The sequence below is a fragment of the Dermacentor variabilis genome, unplaced genomic scaffold, assembly GCF_050947875.1.
Source record: "Dermacentor variabilis isolate Ectoservices unplaced genomic scaffold, ASM5094787v1 scaffold_13, whole genome shotgun sequence".
Taxonomy (NCBI): domain Eukaryota; kingdom Metazoa; phylum Arthropoda; class Arachnida; order Ixodida; family Ixodidae; genus Dermacentor; species Dermacentor variabilis.
The window spans coordinates 26767082-26789721 of NW_027460291.1; the positions used below are offsets into that span (position 1 = coordinate 26767082).

A 22640-nucleotide genomic window follows, 5' to 3' on the forward strand; every position below is an offset into this window, starting at 1 on the left:
GCACGCAGTGAAGCATCTACAATAGGCGCTGAATGCTACCGCAGTCACAGGTACAATATGCAAGACTTAGGTTTTCTCCCTGACCAACGCATATGGTAATTGTAAATGTGCGGAGAGAACCCAGGCTCTGAGATCGTTTCGGACTGAGGTGATGGAAGCTTTGTCACCATCACTGGCTGGAAAACCACGGGAAAGTTACTTTTCTTGTTAGGCGTGATACCATATTTGCACGCAAACAACCCAACCATAATTATTACCCGAGGGAGAAATTAGAAATATCAGGAAATGAAAAAATAGTAAGATTATTACGCAAAGTTTCTGCCGCAGAGGAACGGGAAACGACGCCTAAAATCCGCTTGAAGGCGGATTCCAGCGGGGCTTTCATTCATCGTTGCTGCGAACTTCCGCAGCAAAATGAAGTTAAAAGACAAGAGCTGAAGCTCGTGAGAGAACCTAAATCTTGTATATCGAATGTCATTTTTACCGATTGCAATGAACGAAAGCGGAGGCCTTTTTCCCTGTCAGCGAAAACGGCGCTGCCTTCCGTGACACCCACCGAGGTTATCGGACAAACGTCATTCGTAAGTCCACCATGCAACCGAACACGGCAAAGCCGCTGACGGATTGCACACTGGTGCACTGCGCCACCCCGAAGACCACTCGATTGCCGCATCGGCACAACAGCGTCCACCACCGACCTGAAGGTTGCAATTAATACGCCGTAACCATATTGATGCGCCACTTCCAGCGTTCTCAAACAAGAAAAGAAACCCGCCGCAAGAAACACACTACCAACTCAGAGCTCGCCACCCTTACACGAGGCTAAGTGGCAATGAGAATTCAGAGAAGGATGAGATGGCGAATATGAAATTAAATAACAAAACATGGTATAATCGCGTCATGAACGAGAATATAACGCGAGCCGCGTTGCGACGTCACTAATTCCAAATTTAGCCCTCCTAGTAATCGTGGGAATTTGGTACTTTAGCAGAATAAACAGAACAATTCAGAGGAATTCAACAGTCCAGCGTTAAACCTGGTTAAAAAAAGCACGAAGTTGTCCACTCTTTATTTCGATGAAAGCTACTGCTCGCGTAGAAAGTTCTCGCTTTCCACTGAAATGCACCATTAAGGCAAATTTTGCGCAAATAATGATAACAGCCGACACCGGAAATCATGACATATAAATAGTTAGCCGCAATTTAGTAAGAGCGAAGTATGGCTGGTGTTCTTACCTATAAATTCCCATCGTCTGTGAATGGCAGGTGAGGGATATGGGAATGCTGTTCCTGAGCCGTCAGATCTCGGTGGATATTTTTTCGTAAGCTCGGCGCAGTCGCATTCTGCATGCATGCACCAACCGCGTTGTACGCCAAGAATGTCTGTAGAAGTGAACATCGCGATGCACGCCAACTCTGACAATCCGACCGAAAGCTGTGTGCTGCATTGAACGAACATCACGACCGTCTGCCGAAGAATCCACACCAAAAATGGACGACAGCAGTCTTAAACACACCACGGTCTTCATCAGCCCCCTCAAGGAAAGTTTCGCATTCCCCGCTGGGTGGTGAGAAGGCACCGCGCGTTGTTCTCCCTCGCGCACGCTCCGTGCAGACCACGTGATATATATCATGGTTCCCTTATCCGGATTTTTATATGCGTGATTGAAAGTTTCCGCACGAGTGCTCCGCGAGATTATAATCGTGTCATTTGCGTTTCTCACGGGTACGCGGCTCCCTAACGCTCGCTTAAACCGAGTCATGACACTCCGTCTTGTCCCCACGCTTGCGTGAAGCAATCTCACGCTTATTTTCGGTAGCGTCGTGTTTGAAACATCATCCACGCCTAAGTTACATGCGTCAAGCTTCAACTTGCGCGTGCGATTAAGCGGGGTATTTTTTGAAATGTAAGAAAAGGAAGGACACATAACTATGAAGGTAAGTGCCACGATATGAGAAAAGAAACGCAAAATTAAACAAAAAATCATACGCGTTCATAAAAAAAAAAAGGTCAAAGAGGAATTACGTGCAGCTAAAGCCTAGTTGAGACTTCGAGGAAAATGGAGAGTTGGCGCCATCTTTGATCCGCGAAGCAGGTAACCCAACGACCTTCTATTAGATAAACATGAGTGTCACGCAGACGTGCCAAACCTCAGGACACTATCCATCTGATGTGGGTGCCAGCTCATGCCGGCAACCCGGGTAACGAAGCAACTCACCCAGCCGCCCGAGCAGCAGAAAACCGGGAGGCGGGATCGCTCGACCTGGATGGCCGGCTTGAACCCCATCCTCACATATCACGAATTAACTCAATCGTGCAAAGCAGTGGCTATGGTGTTTGGCTGCTGATCACGAGGTCGCGGGATTGAATCCCGGCCACGGCGGCCGCATTTCGATGGGGGCGAAATGCGAAAACACCCGTGTGCTTAGATTTAGGTGCACGTTAAAGAACCCCAGGTGGTCGAAATTTCCGGAGTCCTCCACTACGGCGTGCCTCATAATCATAAACTGGTTTTGGCACGTAAAGCCCCATAATTTAATTTTTTTTCAATTGTGCAAGCATTCACGCCGAGCGCATCCGTTCGCGAGCACAATTGTCTCCCGGGAGCAGCCCACGACTGTACGACGGGTACAGACTGAATGCGTGCTAAGCCCCAAAAAGTTGACTGAAATTTCTAAGCAAGTGTTTAAACCTATCTGCAGGCACTGCGAAGCACTGCGAAGCAATAAACCCAGACCAAGATCATTCTTTGAGTGAGGGTGCCCGTGCAACCCTTCACCAGGAACGATTGTGCCGCAAGCTCCCACGCTCAGGGCCTGGGCCAGCTCGTACAATCAAGAATGATGACACAAAGAGCCAACTCATGCTGGCAGAGTGGGCTAACTGCGTCGCGGCCACATGACCTCAATCCTAGCTGCCCTCCCAGGGTCTGAAAGACGAACACGCCTGCAATAAAGTTTACTTCTCTAGTGAAGGGAAGCGTATTCCAGGGTGGCAGTTTATAACGTGTTTTGATGCGGTAGCGAAATTAGTCGGCGTATGTTGGATGAGGGCGTTTGACACGAGACAGGTAGTTTGGCGACAGCTGGAAGAGGCCTACTCTCTGCCGTGCCCATAAGATTGGCTGTTCGCAATAATTACACTCGCACGCGCCTCAATAATCTGAAGAAAACATATATGCTTTTCCTGCAGTGCGGGAGAAGCACATCTCTGGAGCCAACTGAGGCTTTTGACAGTGTTACGCTTTTTGTTGTCGACGGGAATGTTCGTGTTGCCACTTTTGTTAATCAATTATTCATTGCCCAGCTTATTTCTAGACTCGCTATTTCTGATCCACTCTTGCAGGCGAAGTTCAACGACTTCAAGGTTCAGAACATTGTGGCCAGCTGCGACGTTGGATTTTCCATCAAGCTCGAAAGCCTAGCCCTCAACCACGCGCAGTTTTCATGGTGCGTAAACCGGCCCCCCCACAGCTATTTATTTACAGAATGGCCATTGCACGGTTCTCTCTGCTGCATCACTAGTTTGTCTACTACTTATGTGTGTCCTGTTTTACATTTAACGTGCTTACCTCTAGAATGATATCTTATTTCGCTCAATGCCACATGCTTCTCTAGGGAGACGTTTACGCCACTCGGAGCCACCGGCTTTTGATTAACTTCTCCAGATCTACAAAATGAGGAATTGAATAAAAAATAATTTCATCAGTAGTTTTCAGTTGCGACAATTCAGATTCACCAAGGAAACCCCACGTGGTCAAACGTTTTACTCAGTGTCTCACTACAGCCTACCTCATATTCAGATCGCTGTTATAATCAAGACAAGTTTATTTTCAGCAACATCGAGTTGGAGGTTCATAGGCGAAAAGATATCACAGACATCTTGAGAGTGCCCAAGAACCCATTAAAGAGCAGCAGGCAGATAGCAAAAATAATGACCTGAAACACTTTACGAACATGTGTCAAAATGTAAACATGAAATAGAATTCTTGCAACTCAACCCTTTTAATGTACAAAATAAGTGTACATAATACAGACGTCACACAATCCTTGTAAACACTTGTGCAAAGACAACAAAAGTAATGTTATGCATAAAATCATATATATATCAAGACAACAAAAAGATGGTGTTCGAGTGGCTCCTATACGTTGAAAAGCATAGTTCGCACATGTCTCTTGAATTTGCATTCAGGCAGTTCGAAATTATAACAAGTTAAAAATTTAAGTATTGTCTCTTTATTGTCTCTCAATGACACTTAAAACCCCAGAATATTTTTTCCCTTGCCTAGAGTCTTTCAATCAGATCTTTCAAACGTAAGTCCGATGTAATCTTAAGTTTCGAAACGTTCCACCTTAACTAGATTTTAGTTCTTTCCTTAGCTTGGTGTTGTTTCAGCCATACCACGTCTGATTTCTTCCATCCTAACTTGTTAGTGCTGAGAAGGTCGCCACCAGGATATAAAATAAATTATATTTGTTACGCAGTCAACCACTACGATTCTACAACCCTGCCGCGGTGCTTAAATATTGTACAGTTCAAAACTTCGCTTTGTGTGCATTGCGTACCGAGCCATTGCAGATTGCACTCCATCATCCGCGTCATTGCGCTACGAAAAGCACAGCTCGGCCCATTGAAGGAGCCTAACTTCAGCGCACGAAGTTTTGGCTCGTTGTTTTATTGGTTTCGATGACACCTATTCTACTATCTTCCTTTCAAGCTGACGCGAGAGACTGAAGGCAGAAGAGGGGACGTGTAGCAAATATTTCTAGAAGACAACGGCTAGAAAGCATAGTCACCTGTATCTCGCTTTATGCCGCAGATAAGCAAGAGCGGAGTACTGACGTGTGTGGGCGAATCAGACCCAACGAAAAGAAGGTTAGCCTCATGTACCGAAATGAACCAGCCATATGCTATGAAAACAAGTTTCTTACATGAAGAGTCTGCATCACCCTTGTGTTGAACGCCGCAACGGCGGCCTCCGGGCGCTGCAGAGGCAACCAGCTACACAAGGTTCCATTTCACTGACATGCACCGGGACTGGACGCCAACGCAATCCTAATCGACATCATGCGCATAACTAAGATGAGTTGCACATCTTGGCCAGAACAGCGTCGTCGCTACTTGCATTCACTTGATCCCGAGATTCGATTCGAGATACCAGGTAACATTGACAGAAGCCACGCAAGCGTTCTACACAGACTGAGCCTTGGCATGGCCTTTACACGAAGCTATCGCCGTCTTCGCTCTGCGGATAGACCGGACTGTGAGAAAGGCGCTTTGGCGGAGACTACACAACACGTGGTTTGAGTGTGCCTGCTGTGCCGGCGAGAATGACAATCAATCAAGCAATATTTCGCAAGTGTCTCTAAGCCGGCTCTTCCTGAAGGCCCGGTTTTATGCCCATGGCCAAAGTACTCCTTTTGTCAGGCTGTGAAGGCGTATGTAGGTTTTATAGAGACTGAACTGGATATACGATTGTAATAAGAATTTTTAGTTAATTGTAAATTCTTTATTAATACCTAATATTCCCATATTTTTTTTCCGCGACTGCCACGGAAAATTGCCACTCGATGGCCGCTCGATGCACTTTGCGTGTATTCGTGGGCTTCTTTAACGCTAGGAAAAACTTTTATGTAACCCGTACTGAGCAACAGAAAGGTGTATCTGGAGTTATTCATATGGCGCTACAATTTACTCATTGACAATTTTCGTTTAAATATATTTGAGAAGGTTAATATTGCTTGGAAATAATTAAGTAATTAGGCCAATTGCAAAAGTAATCTGAGTATCTCCAAGCGACGGTAAATGCCAGTACCTTGATCCTCTCCAGCTACATGGTATTTAGATATTTTTAACTCTTTGGGCACGATAGTTGGGACGCCCTATGTAAGGGTGTCCCACATAACTTGAGCCAAGAATTGAAAATGAAAGGCGCGTCGGTACCGAAGTGGAGCCAAACGCATACTATTCTCAATAGCCTATATTAACACATTTTTATCCCATAACTCACTAATTAAGTTTAATTACCGAACTTTTTATTTATTGGCTGAGGACCCGAAGTATGACAGGAAGATTTGTAGAGCACCTTCAGAAACCACAGATAGAGTTTGCAAAGAAAGCCCGCGAAATGTGAAAAAAGCCACGTGGTGGACCGTTTGCGCAGTGGTATTGTGCTGCTCTCACAACAACGTCAGCTGCATCGCTACAGGCGACGAGGAAGTGGCAGGGCGTTCTTTATCTCATCGGCGGCGCTCGGCCAGCAGCATGCATTTTTGCCCTTATCCGACGGGAGCCGACCTTATTCATCGAACGCACACTTGAGAGCAGCACGATATCGCTACACAAGCACTCCGTCACGTGACTTTTTCCATATTTCGCGGGCTTTCTTTGCAACGCGGAAAAAAGGACTACGTGAGAGCTGTCGCAAAGGAAACAACTTGATCGGTGATTTCTGAAGGTGCTCTTCGAACCTGCGTATCATACTTGGGGTCCTCAGCCAATAATGGAATAGCTGGGCAATTAAGCTTAATTAATTAGAGAGTTATGGGGTAAAACAAAAAATTGTCTGAGTTGCTATGGACTCTTGCGAATAGTATGCTCTCGGTTCAAATCCCTTCCAACGTGCCTTTTTTATTTTCTTGGCTCAAGTGATGTGGGACACCCTGCATATATATATATATATATATATATATATATATATATATATATATATATATATATATATATATATATATATATATATATATAATATTGTGACACGCTGACGAAGAAGATGTTGTCAGCTTCGTCGGAAGAGGACGACGCTCTGGACTTCGCGTGCTGACTACCATCTTGTCAGCCGCTACGATTATTGTAAATATCCTGTAACTATACGTCTGACTGTTTTTAACCCCGTAACATTTTTGGTGGAGGTTGCGGGATCATTTTCAACACGGATTTACGCAGCGGGTGCTCCTTAGCTGCATCTACAATGCCAGCACAAGGCGAGGATGCTTCGGGCCCGTCGACACCCACGCCCACCTTCATTCTAGCACAACCCCACGACCCAGGAACCTTTTCTGGCACCGACGACACTGATGTTGAAGGCTGGGTTCAACTATATGAGCGGATGAGCTCAGCAACCACTGGGATCAGACCATCATGCTCGCTAATTTGATATTTTACCTTGCGGGCACGGCACGCGTCTGGTTTCAGACCCACGAGGAGGAACTTAGCAGCTGGGGCATTTGGAAACAAAATCTGAAAGATTTGTTTCGCAAGCCTGTTGGACGTCAGCGCGCCGCCCAAAAAGAGCTCGCTTCGCGAGTCCAGACGTGCACTAAATCCTGTGCCGCAAAGTGGATCCGAAGATGTCCAAACCTGATAAGGATGTACGTGTCATTAAGGGCTTAGCAGATTATGCCTTCCACTTCCTTGTTTTCAAGAATTCTTCCACTGTGTAAGCCATTATTACCGAATGCCGGCCGTTTGAAGAAGCCAAGAGTCGCCGCATTGCCCAGCCATTTCCCCGCCTTCCCAACACGGCTACTACGTCCACCTGCGAAGACCTCCGCAGTCCGCCCACGCCCGATCGCTCTGATGACGTCCTACATAACATCCGACGTGAAATAGAAGCCGCATCTCCTGTCACAACCCCAACCCATGGCCTCGACAATTGCCAGGCGACCGTCTCACTGATACAGTCCGTCATGCGCCAGAAATTGGCCAACATTGGTTTGACCAACGTCTGCTAAGTTAATCGACCTGACTACACTCCGTCCAGCGCTGTCATGCGCACCCGCAGCCTGAATGCCCCAACGCGGTATCACAACCCGGCCGAATGGCGCACTCCAGACGACAAGTCTATATGCTTCACTTGTCGCCGTATCGGCCATATTTCATGTCACTGCCGGTCTTCGTGGATTTCGACCCCCTGGCCCTACCTCCTATCCCACGGCCCTCATGCTGCTCTTCGGTTCCCCCCGCAAACGCAGCCAGTGCATTCTGGCGACACTTCTCCTCCTACCCGCTCTAGCCGCTCTCCTTCGCCACGTCGTCGCTTCTCCCGATCGCCCCCATCTCACCGATCACCGTCCCCTAGTTCCTTCCGGCGCACCCTTCCGGAAAACTAACGGGTGCAGCACCTGGAGGCGATGCTGCCAAACCAATCCGACGCAAAAATTCTCTTCTGACCTTGCCCACGCATTGGAACCTCATTAACGTGAACGTGGAGGGTGTACCTGTTACGGCTCCGATTCACACTGGCGCGCACATATCTGTGATGAATGCTCAGCTTCGGAATCCTCTCAAGAAAGTCCTTACTCCTGCCCCGTCACCTGTGGTCCAAGTCGCCGATGGTGGAACACCAGCCGTTATTGGCACATGTCCGGCTCGCGTGACTGTTGCCGGACATCATACTTCTGTTTTATTTTATGTTCTAGAGCACTGCCCTCACGACCTCATTCTGGGCCTTGACTTTCTGTCTACGCATTCCACTTTGATAGACTATTCTGCTGGTGTTGTGCAACTCGCTCTACCTGCTGCTATTAATCCTCCCGATAGTGCACCGATGCGGCTATGTTCCAGAGAGCATATTCGCCTCCCGCACCGTGCCCTTACCTACATAGGTGTCTCTCCCGTTCCACCTATACCAGACGGTGACTACATCGTATCCCCTAATCCCGATGTCTCTCGCATAACGTCGCTTTTCCTCACACCATCATTACCATTTCGGACAACGCGTCCTGCCTTCCACTTGTGAACTTTGGACTTTGTACACAAGTACTCCCGCGCAGATATCCCTGGGACAAATAACGCCGGTTAGAGACTACAACATTTCGGCTTTAACTTGTAACAGCTCCTAGTGTTCAACTCTTGCTTCGCCCCCGGTCCCTTCAGACTTGAATGCCCTAACAAAAATGATTGCTCCCGACCTTCCGCCCCAGCGTGCTAATGAACTACGTTGCCTCCTTGCCTCATACTGAGACATATTCGACCTTAGAGAGCGCCCTCTAGGACAAACATCTGTCGTAAAACATCGAATAAACACCGGTGATGCGAGCCCGATCCATCGGCGACCCTACCGCGTCTCACCTACTGAGCGACAAATAATCCAACATGAAGTTGACAAGATGCTTTCTCGAGACATCATAGAACCTTCTTGCAGCCCATGGGCATCCCCTGTTGTACTAGTTAAAAAGAAGGACAAAAGTTGGTGATTTCGCGTGGATTCTTGACACCTCAGCAAGGTAACCAAGAGGGACGTTTATCCGCTACCACGCATTGACGATGCCCTGGATTGCCTGCATGGAGCCCAATATTTTTCGTCCATTGACCTTCGCTCCGGCTACTGGCAAATTGCCGTCGACGACATGGACCGCGAGAAGACAGCATTTATTACTCCCGATGGCCTGTATCAGTTGAAAGTGATGCCTTTCGGTTTATGTAATGCCCCGGCCACATTTGAAAGAATGATGGACGCCCTCCTACATGGTTTCAAGTGGTCCATCTGCCTCTGTTACCTGGACGACGTGATCGTGTTTTCTCCGACTTTCGCGACACACCTCGAACGCCTATCGACAATCCTATCAGTTTTCCGTCAGGCGGAGCTACAATTAAATTCGTCCAAGTGCCACTTCGGTCGTCGGGAAATCTGTGCTCGGGCATCCCGTCGATTCTTCTGGTGTACGCCCTGATCCCGATAACATTCGGGCAGTGAAGGACTTTCCCATGCCAACATGTTCCAAGAATGTTCACTGCTTCTTGGGCCTTTGTTCCTACTTCCGTCGGTTTGTCCGAAATTTTGCAAACGTTGCGCATCCTCTCACTCAGCTGCTCAAGAAAGACGCCGCATTCATTTGGGGCCCTGAGCAAGCTGGTGCTATCACCGAGATGATTGGGCTGCTTACGTCCCCGTCCATTCTCGCTCACTCTGATGCATCAGCTCCAACAGCAGTCCGTACCGATGCCAGTGGCTACGGTATTGGCACTATCTTGGCACAGAAACAAGGGCGAGAACGTGTTATTTCCCACGCCAGCCGCCTTCTTTCCTCTGCTGAGCGCAATTTTTTCATCACCGAACGCGAGTGTCTGGCTCTAGTTTGGGCAGTGGGTAAATTCCGCCCCCATTTGTATGGCCGCCAATTCAGTCATCACTGATCACCACGCTCTGTGTTGGCTTGCGTCGCTCAAAGATCCTTCAGGGCGCCTTGGCGGCTGGGCTCTGCGCCTTCAAGAATACAACTACTCAGTTGTATACAAGACCGGCCGGTTACATCAAGAAGCGGACTGCTTGTCGCGCCATCCTGTAGACCCTCCTGACGTTTCTGCGGCCGGCATACCTGTCACCGTTCTCTCTCTGGCAGCTTTTCGCGATATTGGAGCCGAACAACGTCGGGACGCCTCCTTACAAGACCTTATCCAACGGCTCACTTCAACAGCGCCCGATCCTTCCCTTCGCATTCTTAAACTCCAAGATGGCATATTGTACCGCTCTAACATGCGCCCGCATGGCCCTGCCTGACTCTTTGTTGTTGATGTTGTTGTGCTGTTCCATCATCTTCGGAGGCCCTGGAGACACCAGTCGCGCAGGGCCCTAAGACCAAACGAAGCCCAAGGCTCGAGACACATGTTCCGGCGCCAAACTCTCGGTCCTCCAGCGCTTCAGAGAGAGCGATGGAGGTCGACACAAAAACCCCGGTGTCATTGACACCGAAGGACAAGCGCTCTCTAGAGCACAGTAAGAGGGACAGAAACCCAATAACCACTCAAAATAAGAAAGCGATAACCCAAAGGTTATCGCTTATTTGTATAAGCCTTTTTAAATCCGTGTCACCTAACATCTCACCTCTTATTCTTTCTGTAAAGCTATTCCTTATCTTTCAATTTCAAAATGGCGTTTATTATCCATTGGAATTGTAGAGGTCTCATACAGAATCTAGGTGACATCAAAGACATCATCAAAATCTTTTCTCCAGTTGCTGTATGTCTTCAGGAAACAAATCTCGGTCCGAAAAATAGTCAAATTCTCAAAGGTTTCACCGTTGCCCGAAGGCACCGCGAATGTTCCAGCCTTTGTCAGGCGGAGTGGCTATAGTCGTGCAGGGCGCACTCCTACCCGAAATGTCCAATTGAATACATCTTTAGAAGCTGTAGCTGTCACCATTCTATCTTACAAAACCATCACCATTTGCTCACCATAATTCCACCCCCACACCCACTTCACTACTAAACAATTAGAAAATCCAACAGATCAGTTACCGGAACCATTTGTTTTAGTAGGGGATATTAATGCTCATTGTACTCTTTGGGGCAGCGTCGAAACTGATCAAAGAGGACAGCTGGCTGAAGATTTTGTCTTATCCAATGATATCTGCCTTTTAAATTCAGTTGGCCCAACGTACTTTTCACCAACTTCCCGCAGTATTTCTTGTTTAGATTTAGCTTTTTGCTCACCATTTCTTTTTAATGATCTTAAGTGGGAGGCCCTCGAGACGTCATATGGTAGTGATCACTTACCAGCGGTCATTAAACTCTTATCATCCCTACGAACCTTAACCACTAGGCCACGCCGATGGAAACTACAGCTCGCTAACGGGCCATTCTTTACGGAAAATTTGAAACGTGAAGATGTCTTTTCGCCAGACCTAAGCTTTCATGAACTTAATAAAAAATTCGCTGAGGTAATAATCTCAGCGGCAGAAAAGGCGATACCCCAGTTATCGGGTATTGTGCACAAAAAGCTAAACCCCTGCTGGACGAACGAGTGTACCAACGCTAAAAATGAACAAAATAAGGCCTGGAGAATCCTACGGAGGTACCCCAGCTATTGCAACCTCTTAAACTTCAAACAAGCCAAAGCCAAAGCACGATTCATTAGAACACAGGCTGAAAAATCATCATGGCAAAAATATATATCTTCAATTAATACTACGGTCACATCGAAACGAATGATGGACCAGGTGAGGAAATTTAGAGGACAGTACTCATCTTACACAATACCGTTACTTACAAGTCCCGGCACACAAGCAACAAAACAAGAACAGGCAGATATACTTGGAGAACATTTCCGCAATGTATCTAGTTTAGGGAATTATACAAAAGAATTCTTACACTACAAACAGTCTGCTGAAAAACAGAAGCTGCCCACTACTGGCGCATCAAATGAACCCCCCTCACACAACAAGAAATAAACAGAGTTCTTTCTGCAGGGAAAAACGCAGAGCCAGGTCACGACCGTATTCACTACGCCATGCTGGCTCATCTATTTCAAGCATCCGTAGACGCTCTCCTTAAATTTTTTTACTTAATCTAGGAATCTGGCATAATGCCGGAAGTGTGGAAAAAGGCCCAATAGTAGTTCCATTTCTAAAATCCGGTAAATCCCCAACATCCGCAAGCAGCTACTGACCTGTTGCCCTCACAAGCTGTTTGGCAAAGTTATGTGAAAGCATTATCAGCATAAGACTCTAATTTATTTTAGAACCAAGAAACCTTATTGACCCCCACCAGTGTGGATATAAAAAGGGTTGTTCAACTACTGACCATCTTGTCCATCTAGAACATGAAATTCGATATGCATTTTTACACAAACAACACTGTCTTGCAGTTTTCTTCGAGTTAGAAAAAGCCTATGATACCACATGGAGATATGGAATTTTAAGAGACCTGGCTGACCTCGGCATCCGGGGTAAAATGCTGAACTGCCTAGCTGATTTTATGTCTAATAGAACATTTCAGGTACGTCTGGGCTCAGTACTATCTGATACATTTAAACAGGAAAATTGTGTTCCACAAAGCTGTGTTCTCAGCACGACGCTATTTATAGTAAAAATGAACTCAGTTAACAAGATCATACCGTCGTCTCTTATGCACTCTCTATGCGTAGACGATCTCCACGTGGCTTGCCGCGCCTCAAATTTGCTAACCTGTGAAAGGCAGCTTCAACTCACAATATATAAACTTACACAATGGGCTAACAAAAATGGTTTTCCTTTCTCCACACAGAACACAGTTACTGTTTTGTTCTGTCAAAAACTAGGGCTACACAGCGATCCAGCCCTAAAATTCGATAACGTCATACTGCCGGTGAAACAAGACCATAAGTTTTTAGGAGTAACCTTTGACACCAAACTGAACTTCCTAGCCCACATTAAAACACCAAAGATTAAGGGAAATAAAGCATTGAATATCCTCAAAGCTTTATCTCATAAGCACTGGGGTTCCGACCGAACCTGTCTTTTACGTATTTATCGGTCTCTTGTGCGTAGCCTTTTAGACTACGGCCCCGTGGTTTACGGCTCAGCCAGACAGTCCTACATTCAACGACTTGATCCAGTACATAACCTTGGACTGCGACTGGCAAGTGGTGCCTACAGAACTTCACCTATTCAAGATTATATGTCGAGTGTAATGAACCCTCCTTACAGCAGCGCAGAGCATTACTCACTTTTTCCTACGTACTCAGAATTCCTACGTACTCAGAATACTCGAATACTGTCGGGATTATGACATTCCCCACGAAGTCCTCCAGGTTGCCAAGAAACCACAACGGTTGGCACCGTGGTACGATTTCACACCGTTGTTCGACTGGACATTAACACATTTAAGGAAAAGAGACACTCCACGCGAACACATTATATACAAGAATTCCATGCTCTTCAGGACAAATATCAAAATCACATGGAATTCTACACTGATGGCGCCAGAACAAAAGAATACGTGGGTGTAGGGGCCGTAACAGATAATTGGGAAAGAAGTATTCGTCTACCAAACCATGCCTCTGTTTTCACTGCTGAAGTTTATGGTGTATGGGTTGTAGTTAAAAAGATTATCACTGGCAAGCACAAAAACACAGTCATATACATTGATTCCTTAAGTACACTGAAGGCTCTAAATCTGAAATCAGAGTGCGAACCCCTGTTACGGCATATACTAAATATGGTCGCGCTTGACAAATACGGGGGATCAATCTGCTTCTGCTGGGCACCAAGTCATGTTGGGATACCGGGTAACGAAGCAGTCGATAGATGTGCATCGATGGCAGCGTACAAAGAGATAACAATCGCAATACTTCCATACAAAGGTAGCATTCGTGCGATTAGCAAAGCCTTAACGGCAACGCAACGCAATGGCAACGCGAATGGGACCGTTGTGCCGACAACAAGCTACATCTCACGAAACTCATAGTTGGCGAGTGGAACTCATGTTATCATCAGGAGCGGGTCATCGAAGTAGTTTTATGCCGACTACGCATTGGGCACACACACCTCACACACAATTATTTACTTACGAAAGAAGGCGCACCAACATGCGAGAAATGTGAAGAACCACTAACAGTTATGCACATATTACTGACAGTTACGCCTGTCCTGTCGTCTTCCTTGTGATCGTCTACAAAGCGCATCCAATCTTTCCAAATACAATGAACCAACTTGCCCAACAACGCATTCTGCTAAATTACTGACATGTATGCATATTGAAACACACAGACGAGCACGTTTGCGCAAATTATATCAGCTACACATACCTTTACACCCTGCGCTAATGTCAGATGGTGATCCGCTAGTCCCATTATGTGACGTCCGTAAATTTCTAGATGACACTGGCGTTTTACGTAAAATATAGATTACTAACACAGCCTGTTCCTTCATAAACTAGATTTTAAAACACCACGTGTTTGGCGCAGCATAGCCAGTCGCTTTTGCGCCATTAAACCCCATTGAACTATCTTTGTTGTGCCTGAGCATCTGCGTCAGACTGTTCTCGCCCAGCTTCATGATGTCCCGACTGCCGGTCACCTTGGCGTGTCGCGGACCTATGACCGCGTTCGTCGGCGCTTCTATTGACCTGCTCTATACCGTGACGTCTGCCATTACGTCACTGCATGTGACCTTTGTCAACGACGCAAAAAGCCGACCACACTCTCTGCTAGTCGCCTTCAACCACTTGACGTACCATCAGAACCATTCTTTCGTGTAGGTGTTGATGTTGTGGGCCCTTTTCCTACGTCTGATTCGGGAAACAAGTGGATTGCTGTAGCAACAGACTACGCCATCCGATATGCAATCACACGGGCTCTTCCGAGAAGCTGTGGAACCGATGTCGCCGATTTCCTCCTAGAGAACGTCATCCTTCACCACGGCGCCCCTCGACAGCTCCTCACCGACCGCGGCCGCTACTTTCTTTCTAAAGTTGTCAACGACATTCTGCACTCGTGCGCGACTAAACACAAACTTGCTACTGCTTACCATTCACAAACAACCGGTCTAACCGAGCGCCTTAACCGTACCCTTACTGACATGCTCTCCATATATCTCTCCGCTGACCATTGCGACTGGGACGTTGCGCTGCCGTTCGTTACTTTCGCCTATAATTCGTCTTGCCATGATACCGCCGGCTTCTCTCCATTCTTCTGCTTGTTTGGCCGCGACCCTACGCTACCTTTCGACACCATTCTGCCTGCTAGCCTGAATTCGACGTCCGAGTACGCCCGTGAAGCCATACTCAAAGCTCAAGAAGCACGCCATATTGCCCGACGTCGACTTGTGGAGTCGCAGGACTGTCAGGAGCGCTTATATGACGCCGCCATCGTGACGTCCATTATACACCGGGCGCCCTGTTTCTCCTCTGGTCGTCGTCGCGACGCGTTGGCCTCTAGGAGAAGTTACTTTCACGCTACTAGCCCTTACCGTGTCCTGCGTAAAGTAACTGACGTTACGTACGAAATCGCCCCTCTTGAGCCAACCGTGGCTCAGCATCGCACCGACGTGGTCCATGTCGCGCGTCTTAAGTTGTATCACTCGCCCGCCTCCTAACCCGCACCGTACCGGTGCTTCTGCCGCCGGGGGTCATGTGACACGCTGACGACGAAGATGTTGTCAGCTTGGTCGGAAGAGCACGATGCGCTGGACTTCGCGCGCTGTCTACCATCTTGTCAGCCGCTACGATTATTGTAAATATCCTGTAAATTTACGTTTGACTGTTTTTATCCCCGTAACAAATATATATATATATATATATATATATATATATATATATATATATATATACATAATCATCAACCTGGGTACACCCACTGCAGGGCAAAGGCCTCTCGCATACTTCTCCAAATACGCCGGTCATGTACTAATTGTAGCCATGTTGTCCCTGCAAACTTCTTAATATCATCCCCCCACCTAACTTTCTGCCGCCCCCTGCTACGCTTCCCCAGCCTTGGAATCCAGTCCGTAACCCTTAATCACCATCGGTTATTTTCCCTCTTCATTACATGTCCTGCCCATGCCCATTTCTTTTTCTTGATTTCAACTAAGATGCCATTAACACGCGTTTGTTCCCTCACCCAATCTGCCCTTTTCTTATCCCTTAACGTTACACCTATCATCCTTCTTTCCATAGCTCGTTACGTCATCCTCAATTTAAGTAGAGCCCTTTTCGTAAGCCTCCACGTTTCTGCCCCGTACGTGAGTACTGGCAAGACACAGCTGTTATAAACTTTTCTCTTGAGGTGTAATGGCAATCTGCTGTTCATGATCTGAGAATGCCTGCCAAACGCACCCCAGCCCATTCTTATTCTTCTGATTATTTCAGTCTCATGATCCGGATCCGCAGTCACTACCTGTCCTAAGTAGATGAATTCCCTTACCACTTCCAGTGCCTCACTACCTATCGTAAACTGTTGTTCTCTTCCGAGACTGTTACACTTACTTTAGTTTTCTGCAGTTTAATTTTTAGACCCACCCTTCTGCTTTGCCTGTCCAGGTCAGTGAGCATGCATTGCAATTGGTCCCCTGAGTTACTAAGCAAGGCAATATTATCAGCGAATAGCAAGTTAGTAAGGTATCCCCAATTCTTCCCAATGCAGGTCTCTGAATACCTCATGTAAACATGCTGTGAGTAGCATTGGAGAGATCGTATCTCCCTGCCTGACGCAATTCTTTATATCAATTTGCTTGCTTTCGTTATGCAGGACTACGGTGGCTGTGGAGCACCTATAGATATAATTCAGTATTTTTACATACTGATCGTCTGCACCCTGATTCCGTAATGCCTCCATGACTGCTGAGGTTTCGACTGAATCAAATGCTTTCTCGTAATCAATGAAAGCTATATATAAGGGTTGGTTATATTCCACACATTTCTCTATCACTTGAATATTAGTGTGAATATGGTCTGTTGTTTAGTAGCCTTTACGGAATCCTGTCTGGTCCTTTGGTTGACAGAAGTCTAAGGTGTTCCTGATTCTATTTGCGATTGCCTTAGGCAACGGACAGTAGGCTGACCGGTGTATTATTTTTCAAATTTTGGCGTCCCCTTTCCTATGGATTAGGATTATGTTAGAGTTCTTCCAAGATTCAGGTTCGCTCGAAGTCATGCGGCATTGTGTATACAGGATGGCCAGTTTTTGTAGAACAATCTGCCCATCATCCTGCTGTTAAATCTGCTGTTACCTGATCCTCCCTAGCTGCCTTCCCCATTTGCATAGCTCCCAAGGCTTTCTTTACTTCTTCCGGCGTTACTTGTAGGATTTCAAATTCCCCTAGACTATTCTCTCTTCCATTATCGTCGTGGGGGCCACTGGTACTGTATAAATCTCTATAGAACTCCTCAGCCACTTGAACTATCTTATCCATATTAGTAATGATATTGCCGCCTTTGTCTCTTAACGTATACATCTGATTCTTGCCTGTTCCTAGTTTCTTCACTGCTTTTACGCTTCCTCCGTTCCTGAGAGCATGTTCAATTCTATCCATATTACACTTCCTTATCTCAGCTGTCTTACGCTTGTTGATTTGCTTGGAAAGTTCTGCTAGTTCTATTCTAGCCGTAGTGTTAGAGGCTTTCATACATTGGCGTTTCTTAATCAGATTTTTCCTCTCCTGCAACAGCTTACCAATATCCTAACGGAGTTACCACCGACTTCTATTGCACATTTCTTAATGATGCCCATAAGACTGTCGTTCATATCTTCAACACTAAGGTCTTCTTCCTGAGCTAAGGCCGAATACCTGTTCTGTAGCTTGATCCGGAATTCCTCTGTTTTCCCTCCTACCACTAACTCAATGATCGGCTTCTTATGTACCAGTTTCTTCCGTTCCCACCTCAAGTCTAGGCTAATTCGAGTTCTTACCATCCTATGGTAGCTGCAGCGCACCTTGCCGAGCACGTCCACATCTTGTATGATGCCAAGGTTAGCGCAGAGTATAAAGTCTATTTGATTTCTAGTCTCGCCCTTCGGGCTCCTCCACGTCCACTTTCGCCTATCCCGCTTGCGAAAGAAGGTATTAATTATGCGCATAATATTCTGTTCTGCAAACCCTACTAATAACTTTCCCCTGCTATTCCTAGAGCCTATGCCATATTCCCCCACTGACATGTCTCCAGCCTGCTTCTTGCTTACCGTGGCATTGAAGTCGCCCATCAGTACAGTGTATTTTGTTTTGACTTTACCCATCGCCCATTCCATGGATTCATAGAAACTTTCGGCTTCCTGCTCATCAAGACTGGATGTAGGGGGTAGACCTGTATGATTTTCAATTTGTACCTCTTATTAAGTTTCACAACAAAACCTGCCACCCTCTCTTTAATGCTATGGAATTCCTGTACGTTACCAGCTTTTCTTATTATTCAAGAATCCGGCTCCTAGTTCTCGTCTCTCCGCTAAGCCCCGATAGCCAGGACGTGCCCGCAATTTAGCACTGTATATATGCTTCTTTTGTACCCCTAACTTCACTGAGCCCTATTATAACCCATTTACTGCCCTCTGATTCCTCCGATGTCACTGCTAGACTCGCCTCACTACATCCAGTTCTAGCGTTAAACGTTCTCAGGTCCAGATTCCCATGGCGGCTTGTCCGGAACCAGGGATTCTTAGCATCCTCTGTTGCGCCGCAGGTCTCACCGCCGCCGTGGTCAGTTGCTTCGCTGCTGCTGGGGACTGAGGGCAGGTGTTTGAATGTTGTATTCATCTAGGAAGTTGTGGCCAAGTTCTCCACCAAGGGTGCGCAATGCTACTCTGGTGAGGGAGTGCGTTAACGGTTCTGGGCACCTGGATCAGGCCCCACTCCAGGCCTTTTTGTGCAATGTTTTCAACACGCGGATTTCTTTTTTTTAATCCGGTGAAAATTGATGCTGCAAGTCGAGCCCACTGCAAAGGCCAAGAAGACAGCCACAAAGCGAAGCCTATCATGATAAAGCTGGCCTTGATAGAGGTAGTTTAGAGAGCCCAGAAATCGCTCTGGTGCCAGTAGTTCATACACACAATTACCAGCGCAGAAAAAACAGTGTTTTCGCGATTTAGCGAGGCTGTTTTAGGAAGCAGAGGCTGACTTCGAAGGCTAGCGAGAAGTTCTGCATGCTGCCGACGGCAGTGATAAAGCTAAGCCAGCCGAAGATAGATTGATGACGAGTTGGCTTGCTGAAAGGGGAAATGTGCTCATGTTCTATAATTGGAAAGGTAGACGCATCGTGAAACCCGAGAATGGAACGTTATTTCGAGTGCGCGTGTAAACACCACAGGCTCTGCGAAGCGTGCTAAATACAACAGACGTAGGTGCCAAAGGAGAAAGGCAGACGCGGTGGAGGCCCCTAGGATCATACTTGCGAAGGGCCAAGGCGTGGTAGGTGAATACGCAAAAGTCAGAATCCCGAGAGCCTGAAAAAACGAAGTAGGGTAAATCCCAAGCATAGGCGCTTGCTTAGATTGGGAATCGGCGTCACGGGCGTCGCGAAAAGAATAATTTCGCGATGATTGAAGCGTAGTAATGGCCGCACCCTTTTTAGAGGATATTGTGAAGGGCGTAAAAGCGTTCGCTACGTAAGCCTTACAAAATTCTTCGGCCATGAAAGTCATTTACCACTTGCCCAACAAGGGGATGCTACTAGGCTGTAAGAATACCTGCAGACGCCAGCCATACGTTAGTGCTATAACCTCTCCCTCTCCTCTCTCTCTCTCTCTCTCTCTCTCTCTCTCTCCATATATATCTCTCTCTCTCTCTCTCTCTATATATATATATATATATATATATATATATATATATGGAGAGAGAGAGAGAGAGAGAGAGAGAGGGGGAGAGGTTATAGCGCTAACGCATGGCTGGCGTCTGCAGGTATTATATATATATATATATATGGAGAGAGAGAGAGAGGAGTGGGAGAGGTTATAGCGCTAACGCATGGCTGGCGTCTGCAGGTATTCTTACAGCCTAGTAGATTCCCCTTGTTGGGCAAGTGGTAAATGACTTTCATGGCCGAAGAATTTTGTAAGGCTTACGTAGCGAACGCTTTTACGCCCTTCACAATATCCTCTAAAAAGGGTGCGGCCATTACTACGCTTCAATCATCACGAAATTATTCTTTTCGCGACGCCCGTGACGCCGATTCCCAATCTAAGCAAGCGCCTATGCTTGGGATTTACCCTACTTCGTTTTTTCAGGCTCTCTGGATTCTGACTTTTGCGTATTCACCTACCACGCCTTGGCGCTTCGCAAGTATGATCCTAGGGCCCTCCACCGCGTCTGCCTTTCTCCTTTGGCGCCTACGTCTGTTGTATTTAGCATGTTTCGCAGAGCCTGTGGTGTTTATACGCGTACTCGAAATAACGTTCCATTCTCGGGTTTCACGATGCGTCTACCTTTCCAATTATAGAACATGAGCACATTTCCCCTTTCAGCAAGCCAACTCGTAATCAGTCTATCTTCGGCTGGCTTAGCTTTATCACTGCCGTCGGCAGCATGCAGAACTTCTCGCTAGCCTTCGAAGTCAGCCTCTGCTTCCTAAAACAGCCTGGCTAAATCGCGAAAACACTGTTTTTTCTGCGCTGGTAATTGTGTGTATCAACTACTGGCACCAGAGCGATTTCTGGGCTCTCTGAACTAGCTCTATCAAGGCCAGCTTTATCATGATAGGCTTCGCGTTGTCGCTGTCTTCTTGGCCTTTGCAGTGGGCTCGACTTGCAACATCAAAGTGCCTGACTAAAGCCTTCTTACTCCTGTTGTAGTCTCGCGCTTTTCCATCGGACAAGCACTTCAGAACAACCGCGACACTGAACGGGAGCAGATCCTTTAATCTCTCGATCCACAAGACCCACCTGACATCTTTCGCACACCGGTTGAAGGCTGACGAGGAAGCTAACTATATCCTCGTCTCTCCTGGAAGTGTAGAACTGGCGTCGTGCTAACTGCCATCTAAGCATCTGACCTTATCGCTCAATCGCTTTTATCCCTAGAGCGTTCTTTCGCGGGACCCTTTGCTTGCCCTTTGGTGCTCCTTGTGTTAGCGTCTCTCAATCGCCATGCTCCGACCCAGCGCTGGACGAAGTGGCATTGAGACGTTAAGCGTTTATTCTTGTCTGCATCAGCCTTTTGCATTCAACCTGAAGTTGTATAAATGTAGTCTGAGCATTCAGCCTCTCAATTTCAAGTTCGAGCATTCTCGCATCATTTGGAATTTACGCAGATGCCTGCTACAGCAATTCTTGTCACTGGGTGGGTGCTCTCGCCTCATTTGACTCATGGGAATTCATAAAATATTCATTTGATTACCCCCAGTTCCGATCCATTTCAGCAACAATCGTATCTTTATCTCCATTGCCTCTGCGCCCCGCTTGTCTTTCTACGTGTCCTACACATCAACTGCCATGCAACTTAAAGATGCAAGAAATCCTGATCACCGGTTGCTGAATTCCCTCTCGTCCTTGAATCTCCTCCACGGTGCCGGACGGCTGCTGTTGGATCTTCTAGACGGTGCAAGAGGTGGCCGTAGGATGGCTTGATCTTCTCACCACTATTGCAGTATTTGATGTTGTATAGCTCGCCGATTCCTGTCAGACTGCGCCAGTGAAGTTTTTGTTTCTTCTTGAAGTTAACCAAGTCTCTTCAAGGTAATAATCGGCGTCGATGATACGGTTTGAAGATAACATACTTGGAAATATATTGCAGCGAAAATATTTACGCAGTTAAATGGAGAGCTTGCAGAACAACACTAATGATGAATAAAGAAGTGAACAGCGCCTTACGCTTCTATTTTTCCTATGTTAGAGCCTAGGACAACTGTCCCTACATACGACCAACTGAGTATCACTGTTCCACCACCAGTGGCTATGGCCCAGAGAAGCATTGCATCTTACGGAGCCTTACTGGTCTCAGTTTAGTGACTACAGCCTAGAGTGACAGGAGTGTGCTCCATACAGACTTCAAATACAGTCCAATAAACAAATAAAAAGGAGAGGTGGCAACCGCTGGCCCGCCTCCACATTCCCCTAGCCAATGACGTCACAACTGAAATAAAGCCGCCACCTCCTGGGTTCGGTTTGATCTCTTTAGCAAAATTCTTGACTTCAGGCAAGCATCCGGCTCTTTTCCCCATCATAGCGCTGTCTATTTTATTCCTGAGCTCTTGGCGATTCCTCGCTGCATGGGTGCCTCTAATTTTTTGATGTCACGCTTTGGCGCAATTTGTCCGGAGGCCCGCTCTAATAGAATTGCAGAAGTGACATACACACCAGCAATTTACAAGCGCTCCGTCAAAGGAACGTTTCTGTCGAATCCTACGCTGTCACTACGCAGACCGCTATGAGGTTTTGACAACTGGACCGTCTTTCAATTGGGAAATTCTTGGCACCGTCTCTGCGCAGTTCATAGACCATGTGAAAACTGCTTGCCAAT

General features: G+C 46.8%; 1 protein-coding gene across 1 annotated transcript in view; it reads left to right on the forward strand.

The window, feature by feature from the left end:
- Positions 1-22640, forward strand: part of LOC142566828 (uncharacterized) — a 157803-nt gene that overhangs the window by 110062 nt on the left and 25101 nt on the right. The window contains exon 5 of the mRNA XM_075677719.1: positions 3346-3449. Within this exon, the coding sequence (XP_075533834.1) occupies positions 3346-3449 (104 nt within the window). The remainder of the gene's footprint in view (positions 1-3345; positions 3450-22640) is intronic.